Source organism: Dermacentor albipictus, chromosome 6 (genome assembly GCF_038994185.2).
Source record: "Dermacentor albipictus isolate Rhodes 1998 colony chromosome 6, USDA_Dalb.pri_finalv2, whole genome shotgun sequence".
NCBI classification, from domain to species: domain Eukaryota; kingdom Metazoa; phylum Arthropoda; class Arachnida; order Ixodida; family Ixodidae; genus Dermacentor; species Dermacentor albipictus.
Genome location: NC_091826.1, coordinates 111,942,624 through 111,966,254, shown reverse-complemented (window position 1 = coordinate 111,966,254; position 23,631 = coordinate 111,942,624). Strand labels below are relative to the sequence as shown.

The following is a 23,631-nucleotide window of genomic DNA, read 5'->3' as shown; positions in this document are numbered from 1 at the left end:
AACACAAGAAAAAGGGCTCTCAGCACACATTTAGTTCCACATTTCAGTTTGAAAGCCTTGTGTCTTAGCCCCTCCCACTGGACATCGACCGCCATTTTGGTATAAGTTGTGTGCATTGTGTGCATGACTGCAGTATACAAAAGCATGTCCTGTGAGATCGCCTTCCATTACTCGGAGCCAGCCGTGCGGGGGAATTCATTTTATTTCGCTACCACTACGTGTTGTCAGAATGTCTGTATGGTTCAACTGTGATATATATATATATATATATATATATATATATATATATATATATATATATATATATATATAAACGAGAAGAAAGGGGGTTAACCGAGGGACCCGATATTTATTAGTCATATAATGAGAAGCCAACAAACACTGACACCAGTTACAACATAGGGGAAATTGCATCTGCCTAATAAATGAAAATAAAGTAATGATAAATTAATGGAAATTAAAGTGGATGAAAAAACAACTTGCCGCACGTGGGAACCGAACCCACAATCTTCGCATGTCGCGTGCGATGCTCTACCAATTGAGCTACCGCGGCGGCGTTTCCCCATCCACTTTCTTGGGTATTTATGTGTACTGGTAGAACCCTGGGAGTGTTAGCCAGCGCCCCCACTCACAGACCTTGGCGGCGGACGTGGAACGTCTTTTTTGCCGCAGGCGTCACGAGAACGTGATCTTTTCGGGTGAAGGCAACTGGTCAATAAACCCACATATGCTACCTGAAGGCATCAATGTTGCCGGATTCGAGACCCTCGTTATGTAATAAATGAGAAGAAAGGGGGTTAACCGAGGGACCCGATATTTATCAGTCATATAATGAGAAGCCAACAACCACTGACACCAGTTACAACATAGGGGAAATTGCATCTGCTTAATAAATCAAAATAAAGTAATGATAAATTAATAACATAGCACATATTGAGCACATATTGACGTTTTGTTGTCACGTGGCGATTGGTTTTTACATTTCATTTTGGTGCGTTTTTATGCTTTGTGTTTTAGATGATATGTTTGCAATCGCCATCGGTCTATACACGTGTCAGCTATCCTTTGAACTATTCAGGCGCATTTTGTTCGCCCATTTTAGTCATTTTTCATGTAAACGTATCTTCATTTGGTTGATGAGCACATGTATATTAACTGTACTGACACCATGCAACGTATTCTGATGAAGGCCGGACCCCGGCCGAAAGGTCAATAAACCGCTGCATACGCGCGTCTACTTCACTGTGAATATTTACCCGGACCCAGAAATATATATATATATATATATATATATATATATATATATATATATATATATATATATATATATATATATATATATATATATATGTCAGTGTATGTGTCAGTGTTTGTTGTTTTCTTATGATATGACTAATAAAAATCGGGCCCCTCGGTTAACCCCCTTTCTGCTCGTTCATATATATATATATATATATATATATATATATATATATAAGCAAGTTTTACACCACACCTACTACGCCATACTTTGCCCTTGAGACATACCGCTTCACATGGAATGCATATTTTAAGCTCGAAGATTTGGTGTCATGCCCCCTTGAAAATTAGGGATACGTGATATCGACCATTACAGTCGACACGTCGTTATACGTAGATGCAGTGGGCGTAATAGTTTATTTGGTCTGCAAGGTTCCGGTCTGATTCTATCATGCAATTTTGAATTTGAAAACAGAAACGTCCTTTTCCGCTCGAGTTCTGTAATATTTTGACAAATTTATTTACTTCAGAGCTCATTATCCTGCATAACGAACCTCCAGCACCACATTATGATGCTTGCATTTCATTCGTCGAAAAAAGAAAACAAATGAATATAAATCCACCCCATTCGAGTTTATTGCTGTGCGGTTGACTTTTTGTCACCCCTTGTAGCATTTAAATGTGAAAAAAATAAGACAGAGGCAAATTCTGTTACTGAATCTTACTAATCGTTACTAATCTTCGTGATTGCTTTACGGGTGGCGTCCAAAATAAAGATTGGCCGGATGGGAGAAATTCATAAATGTGATCGATTCTTCGACTCAAACATTTAAAGGCCCATTTCCTTACTTGAAAACTTTGAAACGTGGTGTCTCAAAGTATAGTATATTTTATAACTAGTATTTGTGAGGCCTGTAGAAGAGAAGTTATCACGCATCATTCATCGAGACACAAGCAGAAAATAAGGATGAGATCAAGCTTACGTTTAATATTTCCAGCAATGTAGTCAGATCTTCCGAATTGTAGTAGTATACTTCCGTGTTTAGCACACCGAAATGGGAAATACCGTTGTTCCAGAGGGTATTGAGATCAGCTCTGGCAGCTTCAGTTGCCACATTTTTGACAATTTCCTCGCGATTTCTGCCGGAGAAAATGGAAAGCATCAAGTGTACCAGTCCTTCCAATTTTTACAAGGTGCAACGTTCGTTGATAATCATGCAGTAAATAAGGTTTTTCTTTTGCAGGAACTAGTTAAAGGTTGCTAGCATAATTGCATTTCTTCAGAGGAAGCTTTAGCTAGGGTGCTCCTATCTAAATGCATCTAAAAGGAGAATTCGTTTTTCTCGGCAACAACTGCAACAAATTTCGTAAGATTTGCTTCATTTAAAATAAAACCTTAAAATCTAGCGTCTGCTGGTTTCGAATTCTTGATTCAGATCGCCAATTTTTTATTAATCATTGGCAAAAATAAAAAATTTTCAAAAAACAACACTATCAAGTTTACAACTCTAACTCAGCAATGAAAAACGATACCACAATTCTGAGAATTTCATCTAATAGTACATCTAAAGCGGACGAAATTCATGCGTTACACATGAAGGTTTTGCACAACCCTTGTTAAAAATGTAACAAATTCATATAAGATAAAAATTGACGTATCAAATTTCTCCCCTTTCAATTATGTACTGGATGCCGTTTACAGAACCGCGATATCTGTTCTTGATACACAGCTTGATACGTGCTTGTATTTCTTCAAACTTGCGAATTTTTGAAAATCTTTTTAACGAAATTCAGGTCCTAAATCACAATTTCACTTTAACAGCCACTAGAATTTAACTTTCTCTCTCAAATGCAACAAATGTTATTAAAATTGGTCCAGAGGTTATCTCAGAAAAACGTTTTCGCGTTTCACATGTATTTGAATAGGCCGCGTCGGAATTGGGCCCGAGCTAAAGCTTCCTTTTAATGTACGGCACGACAGAGCAGGCCTGTCAATAAAAAAAAAAAACATTTGTCCTTCAAACACAACCACGGCACGCATGAACTACCACCAGACACGCATACAAAGCCTCTCTTGTGCACCAGTGACAAAATTGGCGGAAGTCTGAAACGCTGTAGAAAAAGTTTTAAGTAATTTTCGTGTCGGGTGAAAAAAAAAACAGCCCATACTACTACGAAATGGTGACTCCTTATGGTAAAAGAAAATGTAATAATTGAATTAGTAGGGTGGTTCGCTAGGGGATTAGGTGCATAGTGAGGATTTTGAAGGTCCCAACAGGTACAACAGACAGCAGTACAAGTAGGCGGAGCAGGACACAGAACGAACGCTGCTCCAGCGTTCCAGCACAATCTTCCTGTACCATCCTTCTACATTCGATCGCGTCTTTTCACCTGTTGGAACATTCATACGCTCAGTATTATTTGAACACACGCTACTCAGCCTTGAGGACCAGTAGACAACGCCGACATATCCAATGGATTTGTTCCTCTATTGTTTTTTTTCTGAAATAATTAAATCATTGTGACGTAACGTACTGTATAAAGCAGGGAGACAAATTTAGTAAACAATTCACACACAGCCCTGACCAGGTGATCTTAATCACACGTGAGGCTAACTACTATACGAGACTCCGAGACCTGGTAATATCCCCAAGGGTTTGTTCGGTGGCTATGATGTTCGCTGCTAAGCGCGATGTCGTGGGCTGGATTGGTGACCACGGCAGCCGCATTTCGACAGAAGCGAGATGCCATAACTCTCGTCAATTTAGGCTTACGTGCATCTTCAAGAAGCTCAGATAATCAGAATATATCTATAGTCGATTACGGCGTCTGGGATATCGGCAATGTTGCTTCAGGAAACTAACACGATCACTAGTCATTCGCAGTGAGTCAATACGGCAGTGCGCTTTACGTGTCAACGGCCAAAACACCGAGAAAAGGTACAGAGGTGCACCCACGTTAGGGTTAACACAGATCATTCCGTGCCAAACTCTCGTGCCCGCGTAGCCACTTACCCGTAGTCGAACCCTACGCCGTAGCTGGTGAGGAACTGCTTCATTGCTTCTACAAGGAAGCGATTGAAGTTGCTCTTGCGTTCTCCGGACAGCTGGCTGCCTCCTTTCTTTCCCAGCGCCGTGTAAAATAGATAGTCGCAGAGCCCGTCTTCGGGCCACGGCGTATTTTCGGTCATGGCATCACCGAAGGTGCATATCAGGGGAGGCGCAAGTGGCGGCTTGGCTGTAGCAGTTAGTGTCGGATGCAACGAAAGAAAAGTGCCGCCCGTTGAGGCAGAGAAAGTGCGAAGTTTTCATAGTGCAAAGGTCGAACCGTTCTTTTTAATTTTTTAATACCAATGAATATTTCTACAGTGCCATAGGAGCGCACTGCAGGCTTCTGCGCGCAAACACATGCAGAAGCACTTCAGGGGAACAACTTTCAAAGGTGAGCATTTCAGGGTAATGTTTTCATATTAGATGAAATTAAAGAAATGAAGCTGAATAAACGTTATCGAAGAGCATAAAATAGATCGAACATATCGTGTAGCCGCTTTGGCTCCTCCTTTAGGAGTGAGGCTTTGTACTGATGAAATTTTTATATAAGCTACCTGTTCGTAATTCTCGATTCTGTTTTGAGTGTTTGCGAGTCTATCCTTGTAAGAAGATGTCCGTGAGTCTTCCCACAGTGCAGTCGATGATTCAATAACTCAATCACTACGAACGGAAAAGTTCAAAGCGCCATTGAATCCGAACTAAGTGTCACACACAAATGACACCCTCTAAATATAAAGCCGGAAAAAGTGTGCGAGTGCTCGTGTTCCTGTTTTACTTTTCCACCTGTTCTTGTTTCTCGGATTCATTACAAAGTTAAGCTGATCAAATTCACCTGCGAAATGGCTTGGCATTTTAAGGAACTTGTCGGGAGGTGCTTACTGAGGTCTGCTTAGTGTTTGCACATATTGACTTTTATTGAGGCCGAAGTGACCCTGATAAACATAACAACCAGACTTGTTCTCGCACGCAGCTGTCACTACAGAACGCCTTTGAAGCAAAGCCACTGGCCAGTCGCCAAACCGTGTAATGTCACAGACGGCAGCAGTCATTGCTAAACAGTCGTACATAACGAGATGCATTGTGAATCTGCAAGGTCGCACGGTAACACTTCCAAAAGGTCCCGACCACAAAATCAATAAATCAATGCTCACTGAGCACGCATGCCTTTACATAGTGCCACCTGCTGAGAATTGATGCCCAGAAAAGCCCAGGAATATACCTATTAGTTCTTGCACACAGAAAGTTATGAAGCATGATGAAACGAGAAGCAAAAAACTTACGTGTAGGTAGACCTGACCCTGTACTCGATGCTAAAGAAATTCATAAAGCATCTTTTAGTGATGAAATTCCGCACGTGCTTATTGTGCCGCATGTGTTCAGCGCAAATACATATTCGTCTAAGTAGATTCCGGCTTGGCACTTTAGTTAACTTAATACCTTGTGTTATCAATAAAAGTCGTGCGAAATATTTTAGGAATATATTCGGCAAAAGGACGCGCCTGCATAAATCCTTCTGTTGCACGCATAAGCTGGTCGGATAAACAAACTGTACTTTGCGACAACCTTGTTTCAGCAGATTGTAACTAAAAAAACGAATGCAGATGATCGAGAAATTGCAGCTGAGCCTGCAACTTAATTGTGGGCGCCTGAGGTAAGTACAGTTTTATAATAATGCTTGATTTTGTAGTTCTCGCCCTTCCATGTCGTGAGATGGTGCTCTAGAATGCAACAGGTATATTCACAATTTTGCAAGTTGTAATTTAGGCGGGTAACTAAATTTCATCCACCGTTAAATGTACTACCACACGTGACTCTCAGTTTTCAGTACTCGTCATTTCTTTCACATTTGCTCTTTTATGTAAGTTACCGTTTCTGTAAATGTAGATAGCCGTTTAGGACCCCATTAACCACGCTGGCCGATTGCTTGTATTCTACTGTGACCTGACGCTGCGCTTAACATAACTAAGGCACTGTTCTCCCATATAGGAACCTTGTTTTATTCTGATCTTTAAAAAGCTTTCTGTCCCTCGCACGGGGCTGCTCATGCAGTGCCTGCTCAGGGAAAAACTCACGTCTATCATAATTCACAGTAAGTGCACGGGACGGTTCTATTCCAGAAACCTATCTGAATAATACCTGTCCACCCGTTTAGGTAGTATGCGTACCTGAAACACTTCAGAGTGAATGGAATAAAATATAAAGTGGGAACAAACCATAAATTTTTTTCAGCAAATGTTATTTAGAAGCTTTAGTTTTCGTTGTCTGTTAGAGAGTTATTCCGGGCTTGTGAAAAACCAATAGAGATGTATTGAGGCAGGTTCCTGTTTTCTTGGTGCACACGAAACATGGTACCAGTCACCTATTCTATTGACGACCTAATCAGCATCGCTGCAGTTATTTGGAAGTTAAGCGCCTAACCGAAATGACGGATATGTGCCATGCATACCACGTAGTTTATTATGGCAGTTACATATTCTCAGTGTCTTAACACCTACCTAATGTAGGAGAACTAATGGAGCCAAGAATAGTCGCTGACAGCTGTACAGTAGAAATAACGCTTAACTTGGCGTTACATTGTGACTGACAAGCGAGACATCCATTTTGGGGTAATATGGAGCGAGTCATTTCACGTGAATTGCTCATGCGTAACCTCTTTTTTCTATCTGTTTGCGTATAAATTATGGGGTTTAACGCCCCAAAATCACGCTTTCGTTATGAGGCACGCCGTAGGAGGGGACTCAGGATTCATTTTGACTACGAGGGGATTTTTAACGTGCCATCAATGTACGGGATACGGGCGTTCTTACATTTCGCCCCCATTGAAATGTGGGGGCAGACGACAGTCATAAAAATATTAGACGTTCAAAACGTTATGTTATTTGAGATATGGGTGGATTAGACCTGTCTGGTGGCCAATTTCTGAAATTCAAATCATGCGTGGATACAGGCTACATGCGCTAGAGCACCACAGCTTGAATTCACCAGCTACATGCCGCTACAACGGGATATACTGGAAGAAAGCTCGTGTTGTCGGCTCAGGCTTGAAAGGGGCGCTGCTCTAATTCTAGAAATATTGATGCGATCACAAAGGTATACGCGAATCAACAGAAGCTATTGAAGGCGAAATTTGGGAAAAAGGCAAACTTCCTAGCGACTTTACACAATGATATTGCAAAGCACCGAAGCTCACCGATGTGTTGGTCCAATGGTTAAGTACCCATGGCAAATTTCGATTCAGGAGCTTTACGTTTAATACAATAAATTCCGTTCGCCTTTCTGACCCACTATGCTCCATAAAGTTTTGCTGTTGAAGTTTATTTTCAATCACACCATTGGCGTGCCTCATTCTTTCTTTTTTCACTAAGAACGTTGATCCCACCAAAGTACACCACTTTATTGTTTGCAGCGAAGTAAGGAGTCGGCATCCTGGTGGCTCACGACCCATGCGGCGGCGCCAATATTCAACGGTACATGCATAAATTACCTGCGTGCTCAAGAAAAAGCGAAATACATTATGCAGGACGTAGGAGATAAGAAACGGGAGCGTCTGAGTGGGTGGCCCAACCAGTGTAGCGAAAGTGTCCGGCATCGCCTGTTGTGTTTAGCGCTTACTCCCGTTAGCAGCCTTCGCAAACTACGTTGTGCTTTCAAAGAGCGGTTTGCAATATGAGTCACCATATACATTTCACAGGTCAACATTGGTTGGTAAATTCAACTAGACTTATTTGAACCGAAATAGAGTAATTTTCATTATGTCACGCACGTTTATTTGTAACCATCCCAATGCATCTGGAGAACGTGCAGTGCTAGGTCACCCGTAAAAGTTCATGTTGCGCGCCTTACAGGAGCGGCAAAGATTTTACTAAAGGTGAGGGCGTGCATTATTAGGCAAGTGTACCTTCAAAACGTTGGCACTCATCGTTCGCCATACATATGCGCCGAGTGCGTATTAGGTTCTAAATTCTGAAGAACATCATAAACCGATTTTGGAGACTTCTACGCCGCTTTTAACAAGCAACTCCAAGGTCTATAAATTGAAAAAAACAGAAATGCTTCGAAAGTTGTGCGTAATATAGTCGAAAATTACCTGTCGTTGCGGCAGGTGCTTTCGCCGAGGTAGCAGGCTGCTCCTTCGGCGTCATTGCTTCGAAGCCTACGTCAAGCGAAAAGATTTAAAAAATATAAGAGGATAAAACATCCACTTCAAGTGGCAATTGTGCATCACTGTTAAAGAAAGTTGCCTATGCTATACATTGGAACGCCGTTCCGGGTTTCTGAAAAACCAATAGAGATTTATTGATGCAGGTTCCTGCTATCGCGAGTTAATCATAGAGATTATTCTTACAAAACATGGTACTAGTCGGCTATTCCATTGACGACGTAAATAGCCTCGCTGCAGCTATTAGGAACTAAAGCCTAACCAAAATGATGGATATATGCCATGCATACCACGTAGTTTATATAGCAGTTACATATTCTCAGTTTTAACACCCGTCTAATGTAAGTGAACTAATAGAGCCTAGAATAGTCGCTGATAGCTGCACAGTAGCTAAGTAATAACGCTTAACCTGGCATTACATAGCGACTGATACGCCAGTGATGCATTGTAGGGTTATATGGCAGCGAGTCATTTTACATGAATTGCTCAGGCGTAACCTCTTTTTCTATCTGTCTGCCTTTGAATTATGGGGTTTTCGTGCCAAAATACGATTCCGCGACCTCCCGCGACCTCCCGCTTAGCAGTCCAACATCATAGCCCCTAAGCAACCGGAAGCGAGTTTTCTGCCTGCGTTACAGTGTATCACAGTACCCACAACACAAGCATCCAAAATTTGTAAGGGTAGTTAGTAACTATTTAACTTTTCGAGCAGACGATAGAATTGAATTGTATTAAATTCTAGGGTTTTATATACCAGAATTACGCTTTGATCATGAGGCACGTTGTAGTGGGGGAGTCTGGATTAATTTTGACCATCAGGGGATTTTAACGTGCCCTCAATGTACGGGATACGGGCGTTTTTTGCATTTCACCCTATTGAATAGTGGGAGCAGACGACAGTAGTAAAATATTAGATGATCAGAAAGTTATGCTATTTGAGTTAGGGTCAATTAGACCTGTCTGCTGCATAACTTCTGGAAATAATATCATGCGTGAAAACAGGGTACAAGCACTAGAGCACCATAGCTTGAATTCACCAGCTACATACCGCTACAACGGGATATAGTATTCTCTGCAGGAAAGCTCCTATTTTCGACTCAGGCTTGGAAGGGGCGGTGCGCTAACTCCAGATATATGCATGCGATCGCTAAGCTGTGAGCTGATCAACAGAAGCTTTTAGAAGACTGAATTTGGGAAAAAGGCAAGCTGCCTTGCGACTTTACGCAGTGATATTGCAAAGCATGCAATTAAGCTCACGGATGTGTTGGTCCAAGGGTTAAGCACCAATGGCAAGTTTCGATTCAGAAGCTTTACGTTTAATACAATAAATTCTGTTCGCCTTTTTGATACACCATATGCTCCATAGAGTTTTAGCTCTTGAAGGTTATTTTCAATCACACTATTCGCATGCCTCATTCTTTTTTTTTACACTAATAACGTCGATCCCAGGAAAGTACACCACTTTATGGTCCTCAGCGAAGTAAGGAGTCGACATGGTGGAGGCTCACGACTCATGCGGCGGCGCCAAGGTTCAACGGTACATGCATAAACTGCCTGAATACCCAAGAAAAAGCGAAAGACATTATGCAAGACATGAGGCCATGTAGCAGATAAGAAACGGGAGCGAGCGAGGGCGCTGTAAAATAATTTACACCCTTAGAAGTGAATAAGGGTGTAAATGTTGCTATAACTCACACCCTTAGGGTGTCAGTTGTATAACTCACACCCTCGGGGTGTGAGTTACAGACGCATTTACACCCTTTTTCACGTTTAAGCGTGCAAATTATTTTACAGTGTGGGTGGCCCAACCAGTGTAGCGAAAGTGTCCGGAATCGCATGTTGTGTTTAGCGCTGACCCCCATTAGCTGCCTTCGCGAACTACGTTGTGCTTTCAAAGAGCGGTTTGCAATATGAGTCACCATAAACTGTTCACGGGTCATCTATAGTCGGTAAATTGAATTATACTAATTTGAAACGAAACAGAGTAATTTTCATTATGTCACGCATGTTTATTTGTAACCAACCCAATGCGTATGGAGAACGTACAGCACTAGGTCAACCGTCAAATTTCAAGTTATGCGCCTTATAGGATCGGCCAAGATTTTACTGAAGGTGAGGCCGTGCATTATCAGGCAAGTGTACCTTCAAAATGTTGGCACTCATCGTTCACCATACATATGCGCCGAGTGCGTATTAGGTTCTGAATTCTGAGGAACAACATAAACCGATTTTGTAGACTTTTACGCAGTTTTTAACAAGCAACTCCAAGGTCTTTAAATTGAAAAAAAAAAGAAATCCTTCCAAAGTTGTGCACAATATAGACGAAAATTACCTGCCGTTGTGGCAGGTGCTTTTGCCGAGGTATCAGACTGCTCCTTCGGCTTCGTTTGTTCGAAGCCTACGTCAAGCGAAAAGACAAAAAAAATACAGGAGAATAAAGCATCCATATCAAATAGCACTTGTGCATCACTGTTAAAGAAAGTTGCCTATGCTATACATTGGAATGCCGTTAAAAGCATTTGAGAACTATGAATAACATTTTGAAGGAAAATGCTCAAGCTCTTAGACCTATGTTTGGACCCTGCCTCAGAAGGCATTACGTCTGAGTTGCAATCTCAGTTCAACAAACGCTGCAAACTGTTATACTCTTCTATTCTATTCATTACCTAAGCGCCAATGACAAACTACGTGTAGTCGGACTGTAACAGTTGCTAGGTGCTGTCTATGTTCAAAGTGTCAAGACTCGAAGCTACTCCGCTACTCCCAAGATATGTCACTGGGGTCTTTATAAGAAACAAATGAGCCTGGCGCGCGATATTTTCTGAGCAGCTGAGTTAGCAGAGGCAACGTGGTCGGTGGCTGCGGAATACTTTTTGTACCTTGGGTTCAATAACGTGCCCATTAATGTAATATACAAGTAAACAGGCTTTCATTTCGTACACCGGCGGAAATAATGTCACAGTAGCGAAGAAGGTATCAAAGAGTTCGAGTAAGTGAAGTCACAAGCGGTTCGGTAAGCGGCAAGGAAACGTTGATAAAAATGTAACTATGCCTTTGAGTTTTATTAGACATGCTAGGTGAAACGAACCGAACAACAGGCTTTGTTGGGCTTACAATGTTTATAGTCGCTGGCCTGCTGGTACTTCGTGCGACAAAATTCGACGATGGCCCGCAGTGTCTGTAGCCTGCTGTAGCTTCCGTGGCCACAGACGTTTCTGTCGTCGCTGTCCTCGACATTGAAGGCGGCGATTCCGTACTGGTACTTCGTCAGTTCACGCTTGCACCGGCACAGCTGGGAGAAAGTAAAGCGTAGAATAAAAGGTAAAGGCATCGACAAGAGAGCTTATCCGGTTCGCTTGCCTAAGCAAGAAAAAAATGAGCGCCTGGATAAAAAAGAATGGTGGGTAGATAGACAAGAGCATGGCCTGTTCGCGGCAGCAGCACCCTATGTTATGACGTCACCTTGGATAAGCGCACAAGTGCTTTACACTTTCGCGTGTATAGGTCCCTGAACGGCAGGAGCCCATCATTCAAAAATGCAGAAGGTTAAACAACTTACAGCAAGGAACACGGATAATATTACGATGGCCACGCCGCTGCTTCCCATCCATGGTGCTCTCTGTATCTCATTGACACGGCTGCCATCATTCCATGCGACAAGTCTCGCAAACCATTTTCGCAAGCGCCCCTGTCAGCCATGCAAGCACGATGTACACACTCATTTGTAAGCTCTCTGCTTAGCCACAGACGTTGACAGACAAGCACTTTGGAATCCAACAGTTTTTTATATCCAGAACTATGCAATGCTAAAAGTCAGGTAGTTGCATTTTAATTTATTTTTTTTACACTGTTACCTTCAATGAAGAGTAATTAAAGAAGTAGACGCACCATTCAGAACAACAGGTAAACATTTCATGTGCATAATTTTGTAACAGTCAACAAAGGGATGTGTCGATGAAGTTACAGGAATTTTATAGCAGATATAAGCGCAAGCACAACTGTGGCTATCACTGACCAGTAAACTAAGTACTAGTTTCATAGTCATTGAAGTTAGAACAGTGCATTACCAGAGCAACACAATGTGTTTTATCCTATAAGGACGTAAATTGATGTTGGGATAGGATAAGTTACGTAAAAGAATATCGCTATCTAAGGCGCGCGCGTTGCCTCAGGGTATCGTAGGCGGCCGCATGTCCCAAAAATACAAATTAAGCTCCACATATGTGGAGTGAATAGACTTCGGGAAATTTATATATATATATATATATATATATATATATATATATATATATATATATATATATATATATATATATATATATATATATATATATATTTATATATATATAAATTTCCCGAAGTCTATTCACCACCGATATATATATACATATATGTACAGTAAAAGCTCGTTAATTCGAACCGCAAGGGGAAGCCGCTTCAGTTTGAATTAACGAAAGTTCGAACTAACGAAAGTTAAGGAGGGCAACAGTACACTGCGATTTGGAAGCAGTAGGGCATGTCAGAAATTTGGCGTGTCGGAAAGTGATGGCGTGTGCTGTGGGCACACGCCATCTTCAAGTCGAAGCTCTGGGTCCGACTGTGCCACACCACCGATGTCCACAGAGACGAACGTTAGCCGAGGCTTAACACCATCCCAATGAATCGCGACGGCCGATACCTCCTAAGCTGAAAACAGAGGTGCACAACCGATGAAGACTGCCGAGACAAAGACGCTGAGCATGTGAAGGTGGCGAAAGCCCTGATTCGTTGGTTCTTGATTGCAAGCGCAGCTGCAACGTACTTGATTCGCTGTGTTTTGGAGCTTGCCGTGCCATCTCCGCACAACATTAGCAGCTGTACAAGATTTGTAAAGCCTCCGAGATTGGCAACGGGCAAGAAGTCTCGGAGGTTACGTAGAACGGAGAGGCGGCAGCCGCCGCTGCCTTCTGGCTGACCCCGCGTCGGTTAGATTTTTGTCCGATTTTGCCTTCTCTCGCCGTTCTCTCCGTTTCGGAGGCAATACAGCCTTGTGTGTAGGCAGTAGGCGCGTTTCTCTGGCCGTGTGCCAGGCAAGCGTAGTTCGAATTATCCGTGAGGGAACCTTCTCGCGTTCGAATTAACGGACTTTTTTATACATAGACTTCTATGGAGCTTGGCCGGACCAAATCGTCCAGTTCGAATTATCCATAAATTCGAATTATTGAAGTTCGAATTAACGAGCTTTCACTGTATATATATTGCTTGTTATGCCCCGTACCTCCACCAAATACAACAGGGGGGTGGGGGGTCGCGTAGCAGCACTAGTTCTAGGTCTGCAGCGAAACGTGGAAGCAAGCGCTTCTGGTCGTCGTCTTCTCTTGCACCAGCACCATGCCCACTGTGCCAAGTGACTTCAGTCCAGTGTGTATATATATATAGTTGGTGATTGCCGAAATTTCGTACCGCTTCGATATGGTTTTTGGTTCGATATCGCTATATATATATATATATATATATGTCGAAGCAAACAACTATAACCGCGAAACCGGACGAGCTGGTCTGCGGGATTCATTAAGGAATTGTCTTGCTTTTCACATGATTTATAAATATTGAGACGTGCAGTAGTTTATCTTTTCCTGGTGACCGCTTTCCACCGTCTAACAAATGTTATCGCTCAGCGCGGGACGCACCCCCATATATTGAAAGTTTCTCGTATGTATCCAATGTTTCTACCCGTTTTCTGTTGTCACCGAAGCTTGTGTAATCTCATTGCATGCGCAACGCGAATTGTGCAGAATTTTTTGGAAGACACGCGGGCAGCAGCGCTTTCTCTGGAACCTTCGATGGCTCATGTATAAAAGCTGGCCCGCTTGACCCACTGATCATATTCCGACGATCGCCGGCTATGTTAACCGATGTTGTCGTTTTTTGAGGGTAGCCTGTTTTTGTGGGCACAGGTTCGCCCAATAAAAGTTAGTTTCGTCATTCAAAGTGTTGTTACTGTGTTCTTTGCCGTCACTACTACGTGACAATATCGAGGATCTTCCTGCTTTGACACACAAAAAAACAAATTTAAACTTCGTGCTAGCTTGGTAACTTGTTGCTTGTAGGTTTCGCAGTGTAATTGTATTGACTGCTTGACTTCGTGGTGTAAAAAAAAACATTTCTTCTTTGCTTGCTCGAGTGTCATGCGGTGGTGGTTTGTGAACACCTTGCAACGTTGTCATATATCATTTATTTTTATTTATTTTAAATTTTTACGCGGTTTTCATTCGATTCATTCGTTGTCTTAGCTTGATGAATGCGAACGGCGGATTCGGCGTAGGTCAGAAAAGGACAAAACCTTTCACTCTATATTCACTATGAATATTCAGGAAAAAGATCGTCTGTGAAATCTCGTATTTGGTACTAAAGTGAAAAAGGTCTGCGAGTCAGTACAGTTGCGGTACCAAAAAAAAGAAGATAAAGAGAGAGCCACCAGCATTATTACGATATCTACCTGTGACAAGATATGCTAGGAATCAAATTTCGTACCATTTCGTTTTGGATGGATGGAATAACTTTAATGAAAGGTCCTGCGAGCTATGGCGCGCAAGGTCCCATAGAGCGGGCTACTCCCACGTTGGGACCGGGAGTTGTAACTCCCTGGCCGCATCGTGGGCTCGCTGGACGGCCCAGAGCTGCTCCGCCAGGTCCGTGCTGCGTAATACTTCTTGTAGTCTGGCGGAGTCTTGATCCTTGTTTGCGTGGGTCTGACCACATGGCCAGAGCAAGTGATGTACGTCTAGTGTGCTATGGCAAGTTTCGCAATATGATGTTTTGTATAAGTCAGGCATGTAGTGATGTAGACTGTTCTGCGTGGGGTGCGTGTTTGTTTGAAACATTCTGAACGTGAGGGCGTGAGGCCTGGTGAGCTTATAGTGAGGTGTGCTGTATATTCTGCGGTCTAGATAAAAGTGCTTTATGATCTATTTTTGAGTTGCCCACTATACGACGTGCATCATACTCATATTGTGGTTCCAGCACGTAACGCCCCAGGATTAAATTGTTAATTAACAGCGTCCGCTCGGCGACAGCCAAGGTACATTACTCCGCGCAGTCAACGCAACTCGTGTAGAGTGCATAAAACTCGTGTGCACGAAATGTAGAGATAGGTGTTAGGAGCGGAAAGGTGGAAAAGTAGAACAGATTGCGCGGCGTTATTATTAAGGCATGTTTACGGCGTTACCGATCTCCATTGCTTTTCTTTTTCACGTAGGCTTTACAGGGGACGTATTCTGAAACGTTCGCCGCGGCGAACGTTTCAGAATACGTCCCCAGGTCACTTGGGAGGTTACACATATTACCTTCTTTCTGGATTGTTCTGCAGTGGTGTTATACTTAGGTCGGTTGCTTTTTTTATTCCCCTCAGTTCATAGCGAAAAATAAAATGTAAAAGGTGAGCATTTTTATAAAATCAAGGGGGCGATTGTAAAACTTCTTGCGCTTCTGCGGCTCAAAAAAAATTAAACGAGATGATTGTCAAACAGGGCAAAAGCGATCTGCAGTGATGGCAGAAATGAATACTTTGATTTATTCATCCATTATATTATCGCACGAAGTGGAATTTATTACCCGTAAACCTATATTCCTCTTATTTAAACACAGGACATAGAAGCTAGCCTGCAAGCTGGTGCAATGTTTCTGTAAAGAAAGTATCGAAACGGTGAATACTAAAGTCACTGAAGAACGTATTGGCAAAAGGTGCATTATAAGGTAAAATTTACCTGATAACTGCAACGTGCTACCCAGCCTAGTTACTTTATGCCTGATTGATTGCGTCGCTTTTATACATAAATGAATGAAGCTTGCAGAAAACAAGTGACGTGAAGAAAAATTTTGGATAGTCGTTGGTTGAGTGGGATTGGCAGAAGGCTTAATTTTCCTCCTATGGTAATAAATTTGAGAAAGGTGAAAAAAATTAAACACGGGAGAATCTAGTTCATTGAGTTAGTAACCGTAAGGCAAAATTGAAATGCCGTGACTTGTGAGAGATGTTATGAGGACACTATATCAGCGAGTACAATGCTGATAAACAGTGGCTGATGATGATGTCGACTAACCCTGCATGAGACACAAGCACCTATCATATCCCAAAAACTTCACCATTTGGAAAGTGTCTTTTTGACGATTTGACTATGTTGGAAGCGGCTGCTGTGGTTCACTGTAGACTAACTGTCCATCCCTACGACCACAGAGCCGACTTGTTATGACATGACAACTATGTAAACTATGTGTACACGTGGGATGATGCGTGGTGAGAGACTTAAACTGAACATTCTCGATTCAAACTCTACATACATGGGAGAATTGTTCAGGCGAACATCTCTACAGATATTTGCAGCGGAATTACTGGAAGCCCGTGAACTCAGGCGTGACGTTCCTTATTTCTTCAATATTAAAGGGGTTCCATAATGCGTAGCAGCCAGTTATTTGCCACCGCTTGTGCCAGACTCCCGGTCACCACTATCACAGTGGTTTCTGTAGCACTAATGGTGACATCGCGAGCTGTCACCGCTCGCGCTTTCGCGTGCGGTGAACTGAAGTTCACATCACTCGATAAACTGCGACAAGCGTTTGGGTAAGTGGCAGCCTTTGGACAGCCCGATCCACACATCCTGCCCTCGTGATAACGCCACTAGGAATTCGTAAGAAAAATACAGCAGGCTTACCTTGTACGAAAAAGCAAGGCTGCTGTCGTACGTGAACAATCTTTGAGCAGTCTTGTTGTAGAGCACGTCGGCGTGCAGGAAGTTGTCGTGATAGGACCGGGTGAAGTTGACGTTCTTGCACACCTGTCGGCGACGCCGAGAAAAAGAAGGCGGTGCGACCACCTCATGTAGCATGGCTGCGACGGTAGTGCGCGCACACGTGCAGCGATATGGCGCGTCGTTTGTTTCGCTCGGATATGTTTATTATTCATTTCATTTCATTTGTTCATTTGAGCATTACGGCTAGCTTTGAAACACTGTAAGCAGGGGTTGAGATACAACATTCATCAATACATAGTCATGGAGATGATACACGTATTGAGCCGAGCGGCACTTGCACGAAAAAATATACATAGACTGATTTCGAGTACAACAGCGCCAACACAGCGCATACGGGGCATTGCAAAATATTCGCAAAACATGCACCTCAAAGCATACAAACTAATCTGTCGACTAATATACGTCAGTGCTGCTACGAAAGTGGCCGACTAAGAACGTCCCACAACGTCTGCTGGTAGTCAGCTGAATTCTCGGACCGTTCACGGAAGGCATGAGCTTTTAATAACATTGGTCCTACTGTAAACTACCCTACATTTTTTTTTAGTGGTGAGGGCGTACGGTTTGTTTAGTGACTAACTGGACAAAATCGTCCTTTTTTATTCCTATTCTAAAGCATAATTACAAATCCGCTGACCGATCTGCATGTCAACCGGTTTCGTAAGTAATCAAGTCCAGCTTTTTTCCTTCTTTCTTTCTTTTTTTACGAAAGCACTATCCGACACGTGCCAATTGGAGTTGTCGCACAAAAACCCGGTCTATCTTTCTTAAAGCTTTCTAATTGCATGATATTCCTTTTTCTGTGCTGGTCCGACGGCAAACTGACGCATATTCCAATATTGGTCGAATAATCTCTTCGCGTGCAATTTATAGCTTAATATAGTCTTGTGCCTACAGCTACAGTTTGCTAACCGTCTTTTGTGGAGCACCCGACCTTAACAGCTGTTTTGGTTTTTCATCCTGCCATTGAATTTCTCTTGCGGCGAAAGCGTGAGGTCACTGCGCCCTTGCTCTATAGGCCAGGTCTCGATCGTTCGGAAGAACGTTCAGACTCATTGCCGCCTCATGGTCCCGCAGCGGCATGCTAAAGCAAGACGGGCTTCTTTGTAGAGCCGCACCTTCCGTATGGAGTCGACCTGGCTCTCGGGAATATTTGCGCAGCTCTGCAGGAGCGAGTAGTTTCCGGGCCGGTCGACTTCATCGGGGTCGCTGTAGAGCGGCTTGTACCAGCGGCCGTACATTCCCACGGACACAGACAGCGATGTGCGGACGCCCTCGTCGAACAGTTGCTGGACGACCTCGTGGGCGGTCGTCTGCGGCGGAGCGTGTTAGGGAGAGTGGCATCGCCGCGGTTAAGCACGGACGCAAAGACACAAGCACGACAAAAAGCTATCACGCCGGCAAAGGAAGCTCGTGTTGTTATATTTGTTTTCATTGCCATGCGTTTTCGTGTGCGCCCTTTTAGCTGCAATTATGTTTCACACACAGTACCAATTGTGACAACAACAACTGATTCTCAAACGAAACCTGCCACTTGAATGCGTCACGCGGCACTAACTCCGTCGAGACGAGAATCCTATTGCAAATTTATTTACGCGCTATATTCACGTTTATTTTCGCTAAACATTTTGCACTCGCTAGTCGAACGTGTAAAACGGGTTTCGGCTTCTAGAGTAGCGATCACGTTTTGCTCAATCTTGTCGCTCCCTTGTAAGTTCGTACCAGCATGCGCAAAGCCTTATTTTGCAATCTGTGTCTATGTTTTCCTCATTCTCAGCCATTCGATGTAATGGTCTACACGAGAACAGCTGTCGTAGCGGAGAGCGGGAGACCTATTGTAATGCTTCTCAAAATGTAGCCAGCCATTACCTTGGATACAGATTTAGGTAGGGGCACATCAATGACAGATTTCGTTTATCGGAAGTACCACTTCTGTCTAACCCTCCGCGATTTTGAATTACACTGGAGTTCTTTGTCAAAAAATTCCCCGACGATTACGATACTCCGTAATGCGAAATCTGAGCGCAGCTCCATATGTGTCTGACCGAAGACGACGACGACGAACGTGCCAGTAGGCGGCGAAGACCAGCTCCCGCTTCTGAAAATGATTTCGGTGATTTAATTTGAGCCCAGTTCGACTATTTTAGTGCCAACGGACTCTTTAAGTTGTGGCGATCCCGTAGACACCCGACTCTTGAAGGTGGGTGGCCTTGTTGCGATATTATCGGCCTTTTCCGTCCAGGCTACGCCGCTGCGACGCTAACCCTTGCCGCGCTTGTGTTAGCGCGGCGAAGTGCTGCTGCGGCGCCAGCTCTTCTCATCAGTGTCTGCCGTGATGGAATGCGAAGTGGAAGGGGAGCTTCTGACTCCCGAGGAATTTTCCAAGGATCTCGGATGGCAAACAGTTGCTGCCAGGCGCTCCGGAGCCAAATCGGCGCCCGTCGAGCGAGTTGGTGCCATTTCTACCGGCGCTAAGCCAAATGACAACGCGACCGCAAAGGGTCACCGAGACCGCAGCAGCGCTAAAGCCAAAATTATTCGGGGTGGAAGGATGCCTCCGTTGCCCAAAGAAGACGCGAAGATCATCGTCAGGCCGAAGGGAGGTCTGAACATCAGCAAGGTGGGGCCGACAGTTGTGGCCGAGGCCATATGGAACGCAGTCGGTTTCGACCAGGCGAAGCGGGACTCGGACACGATGTGCCCGAATTTCCAACAAAATATCATGGTCATCAGCACCCCAAGCAGAGAAAATGCGACCCTCTACGTCAGGGTCGAGTGCATCGCTGTTGGCGGCCAGCAGCACGAGGTGAATGCGTACGAGGCAGCGCCCAACTCTACGTGCAAAGGCGTCATCCGCGGCATCGCACCGAGTGAAGGCCCGGAGGAGCTCGATCGCAAGATTGTCAACTCGAAGAACCCGCTGGCCTTGGGAGCCAAACGAATCAAGAGCACGGGCACCGTGGTTGTGGTCTTCGACGGCTACAAGGTGCCAAACTACGTGTCGTACGGTGGAACACTTGTCAGGTGTGCATTATATAGGAAGCAAGTGGAGGTGTGCTACGCCTGTGGCCGCCTCGGGCATCGAGCGGACGTCTGCCCCTCGCCGGACGAAACTATGTGCAGGGGATGCGGCATCGCCAACCCGGACGAACAACACAAGTGCGACCCCAAATGCAGGCTGTGCGGAGGTCGACACTTCACCGCTGCCAAGGAATGCAAGCAGAGGTACCAGACGCCGTACCTCGTCAGACGCAGGCGCGGGGACCGATCCCGAGCCAATAGAAGCAAGTCTCCGGCCCTCGCCATGGGCGAGCGACAACTCCCGGCCGCCGCCGGTCGCTCCGCGGCTCGCGGGAGCTCTAGATCCAGGAGCCCCTCTCCGCCTTCCGGACGCCGTTCCAGGTCCAGGGGAAGATCCCGGTCCAGGGGCAGATCTATGTCCAGGGGCAGATCCGGAAGCCGCTCCAGGAGCCGCTCTGTCTCGAGGGCCCGGTATGAGTCCAGTGCCGGCCAGCAGAGGAAGAGAAAGTCGACGCTATCGTGGGCAGATATGGTTGCTGGCGGCGCCCACGCGAGATCCTACCGGGGCCCACGCGACCCGCTTCCAGAGCAATCCAGGGACGCCGAGGTAGCGCGCCTTATGAAGGAAAACGCGGACTTAAAAGAAATGATCAGAAAGATGGCTAGTGAAATGATAGAGATAAAGAAATTGGTAATCAGTCAGAGTGCTACATCCAACACGTCGGCGCCGACCGCCACAGAAGCACCAGTTCCGGCCTGCGACTCGGCCGGCGCCGCCAAGCGTAGGGCAGTTTCCAGTAAGGACGATTCAGACTCGCAAACATATGAGATCAAAGGCATGCTGGCTACGCTCACTAAGAGTGTGCAGCAGTTACAACAAGGCTTAGCACAGGTGCAAGTCGCCCTTGGAGACCCGCGGAGAGGCCTACGCGCGCTGGCCGATCGCATGGACGCCCTCGAGCGTCTGGTGATCCCGAATAATAATACGTCCGTAACTCCGATGCAGGTTGTTGTTCCGAACGCGTCGGGGACTCAGATCAGGGCTACGAGCACATCGGCACGTCAGAGTGGGGGGAACTTCTTGCGTGCACCTGTGCTTACAGCGGGTACCCCGGACACTTTATCTAATCATGGATAGTTCCAAAGAGGAGTTCAAAATTTGGCAGTGGAACTGCAGGGGGTACTCCAATAAGAGGGCTCCTTTGCAGCAATATTTAAGATCGCTACCTAACAAACCTCAAGTAATAGCATTACAGGAAACCCTCGTCTCTGCCGCATCCCTCTCTGGTTATCGTGCCGTCTCCGTGCAGGGCGAAGGTCGGGGAGTGTGCACGTTAATTGACAGGAGGCTTACACACTTGTCTCACGACCTGAAGCTGGCGAGTTGCAAGGTCGAATACGTCATGTCGGAGGTTCTGCTCAACACGAGACAACGCAACCAGCGAAGAAACAGCGTGTTTATTCTCAACATCTACAGCAATCCCAGGCACTCGCAACAGCAGTTCAAAACGATACTCAAGAAGTCCGTCGACCTGGCCGGCACCCATCCCTTGGTCGTCGTCGGAGATTTCAACGCACCGTACGGCGTGTGGGGGTACGTCTACGACACGAGCAAGGGCCGGGGTCTGTGGCAGAACGCCAACGAAATGGACCTCACGCTCATCACGGACAAGGCGTTCCCCACCCGAATCGGCAACTCGGTGAGCCGGGACACCACCCCCGATCTGGCGTTCGTGAAGAACGTCGAGGGAGTCGAGTGGAGCAACACCGCAATAAATTTTGGCAGCGACCATTATGTGCTCGAGACCCGCTTCGAAGTCACCCGAAGTAAATCCAGGGAATTCACTGTCACGGACTGGGACCTTTTTCGCAAGCTCCGCGGCAACGACAGCGCACCCGTCCCCAAAGACCTGGAAGATTGGTGCGAGCGAATCAAGAGTGACGCCGAGTCATCCACTAAGAAGATCGTCAGCGACCTGGAGGTAGAAAAGATGGACAGTAGGCTGGCCCATCTGATCGAGGCCAAGCAGGCGCTGCTTCTAAGATGGAAGGGACAAAGGTTTAACCGAAGATTGAGGAAAAAGATCTCCGAGCTTAACAAGGCCATCGAAGATCACTGTCGGACCCTCGGCAAGCAGCAATGGGACGAGGTCTGTGACTCGATAGACGGGCAGATGCGTAACGGCAAGTCCTGGGGCATGCTTAAACATCTCCTCGACGAGGGCAGCACCAGATCCAGTCAGAGACACACGCTCGCCAGAGCCCTGCACGAAGCTACCACATCCTGTTCCGGGGACGAGCTGGTTGCCAAGCTCATTGAGAAATACCTTCCCATAAAGCGTGGAAACGACGAAGACCGGTTTCCTGACTACCTCGGCCCAAGCCGTCCGGAATTGGACGAAGACTTTACCGTGGGGGAAATTAGGCAAGCCATTTTCGCGCTCAAGGGGAAGTGTGCGCCAGGTGCCGACAGAATCACCAACAAGATGCTGCGGAATCTTGACGACGGTTCGATCGCATACCTCACCGAGAAGATCAACGAGACCTGGAAAAACGGCAGCGTCCCAGAGCAATGGAAGACCGCCAACGTCGTCCTGATCCCCAAACCCGGCAAGGCTCCGAACGTGGACAACCTCCGACCGATCTCTCTCACCTCCTGCGTTGGGAAAGTGGCGGAGCATGTCGTCCTCAATAGACTAAACAGATATCTCGAAGAGAACAACATCTATACTCACAACATGATTGGCTTTCGTGCCGGCCTCTCGTCGCAGGACGCCATGAAGATGATCAAACATCAAATCATCGACGGCAGTACCAGAGACACCAGGGCCCTGCTCGGACTCGACCTCGAGAAAGCCTTTGACAACGTTCTCCACGAATACATTCTGGCCTCCGTGGCAGACCTTGAGCTGGGCCCCAGACTATATAACTACGTCCGTTCGTTCCTGACGGAGAGGAAAGCGAAGCTGCGGATCGGCGACTTTGTCTCCGACGAGTTGCTCCTGGGCCCACGGGGCACGCCGCAAGGCTCAGTCATTTCTCCTGCACTCTTCAACATCTGCATGATCGGCCTCTCGAGGAATCTGGCCCAAGTTGAAGGTATCAAACACACCATCTACGCAGACGACATCACCATCTGGTGCACCGGCGGTAGCGAAGGGCAAGTGGAAAGCGCCATGCAAGAGGCGGTAGACGTCACGGAGCAGTACCTGCTACCCACCGGACTCAGATGCTCCCCGACCAAATCTGAGCTTCTCCTTTATAGAAAAGAAAAAGGGCGCAGACCCAAGGGCTGGAAACCGGTCTCGGAAAGTGACATTCACCTATTCACTCGGAGCGGTGACCCGATACCCCGGGTCGAGACCATCAGAGTCCT

At 45.6% G+C, this 23,631-nt stretch overlaps 1 protein-coding gene across 7 annotated transcripts in view; it reads right to left on the bottom strand.

Annotated features, from left to right (window-relative positions):
- Nucleotides 1-23,631, bottom strand: part of LOC135913307 (uncharacterized) — a 568,389-nt gene that overhangs the window by 289,783 nt on the left and 254,975 nt on the right. For all 7 annotated transcript variants that reach the window (XM_070541258.1, XM_065445900.2, XM_065445902.2 and 4 more), the window contains 8 exons: nucleotides 18,353-18,547; nucleotides 17,139-17,261; nucleotides 11,563-11,740; nucleotides 10,781-10,846; nucleotides 8,377-8,442; nucleotides 5,570-5,599; nucleotides 4,254-4,476; nucleotides 2,223-2,379 (listed from right to left, as the gene is read on the bottom strand). In XM_070541258.1, coding sequence (XP_070397359.1) covers nucleotides 2,223-2,379; nucleotides 4,254-4,476; nucleotides 5,570-5,599; nucleotides 8,377-8,442; nucleotides 10,781-10,846; nucleotides 11,563-11,740; nucleotides 17,139-17,261; nucleotides 18,353-18,547 — 1,038 coding nt within the window. The remainder of the gene's footprint in view (nucleotides 1-2,222; nucleotides 2,380-4,253; nucleotides 4,477-5,569; nucleotides 5,600-8,376; nucleotides 8,443-10,780; nucleotides 10,847-11,562; nucleotides 11,741-17,138; nucleotides 17,262-18,352; nucleotides 18,548-23,631) is intronic.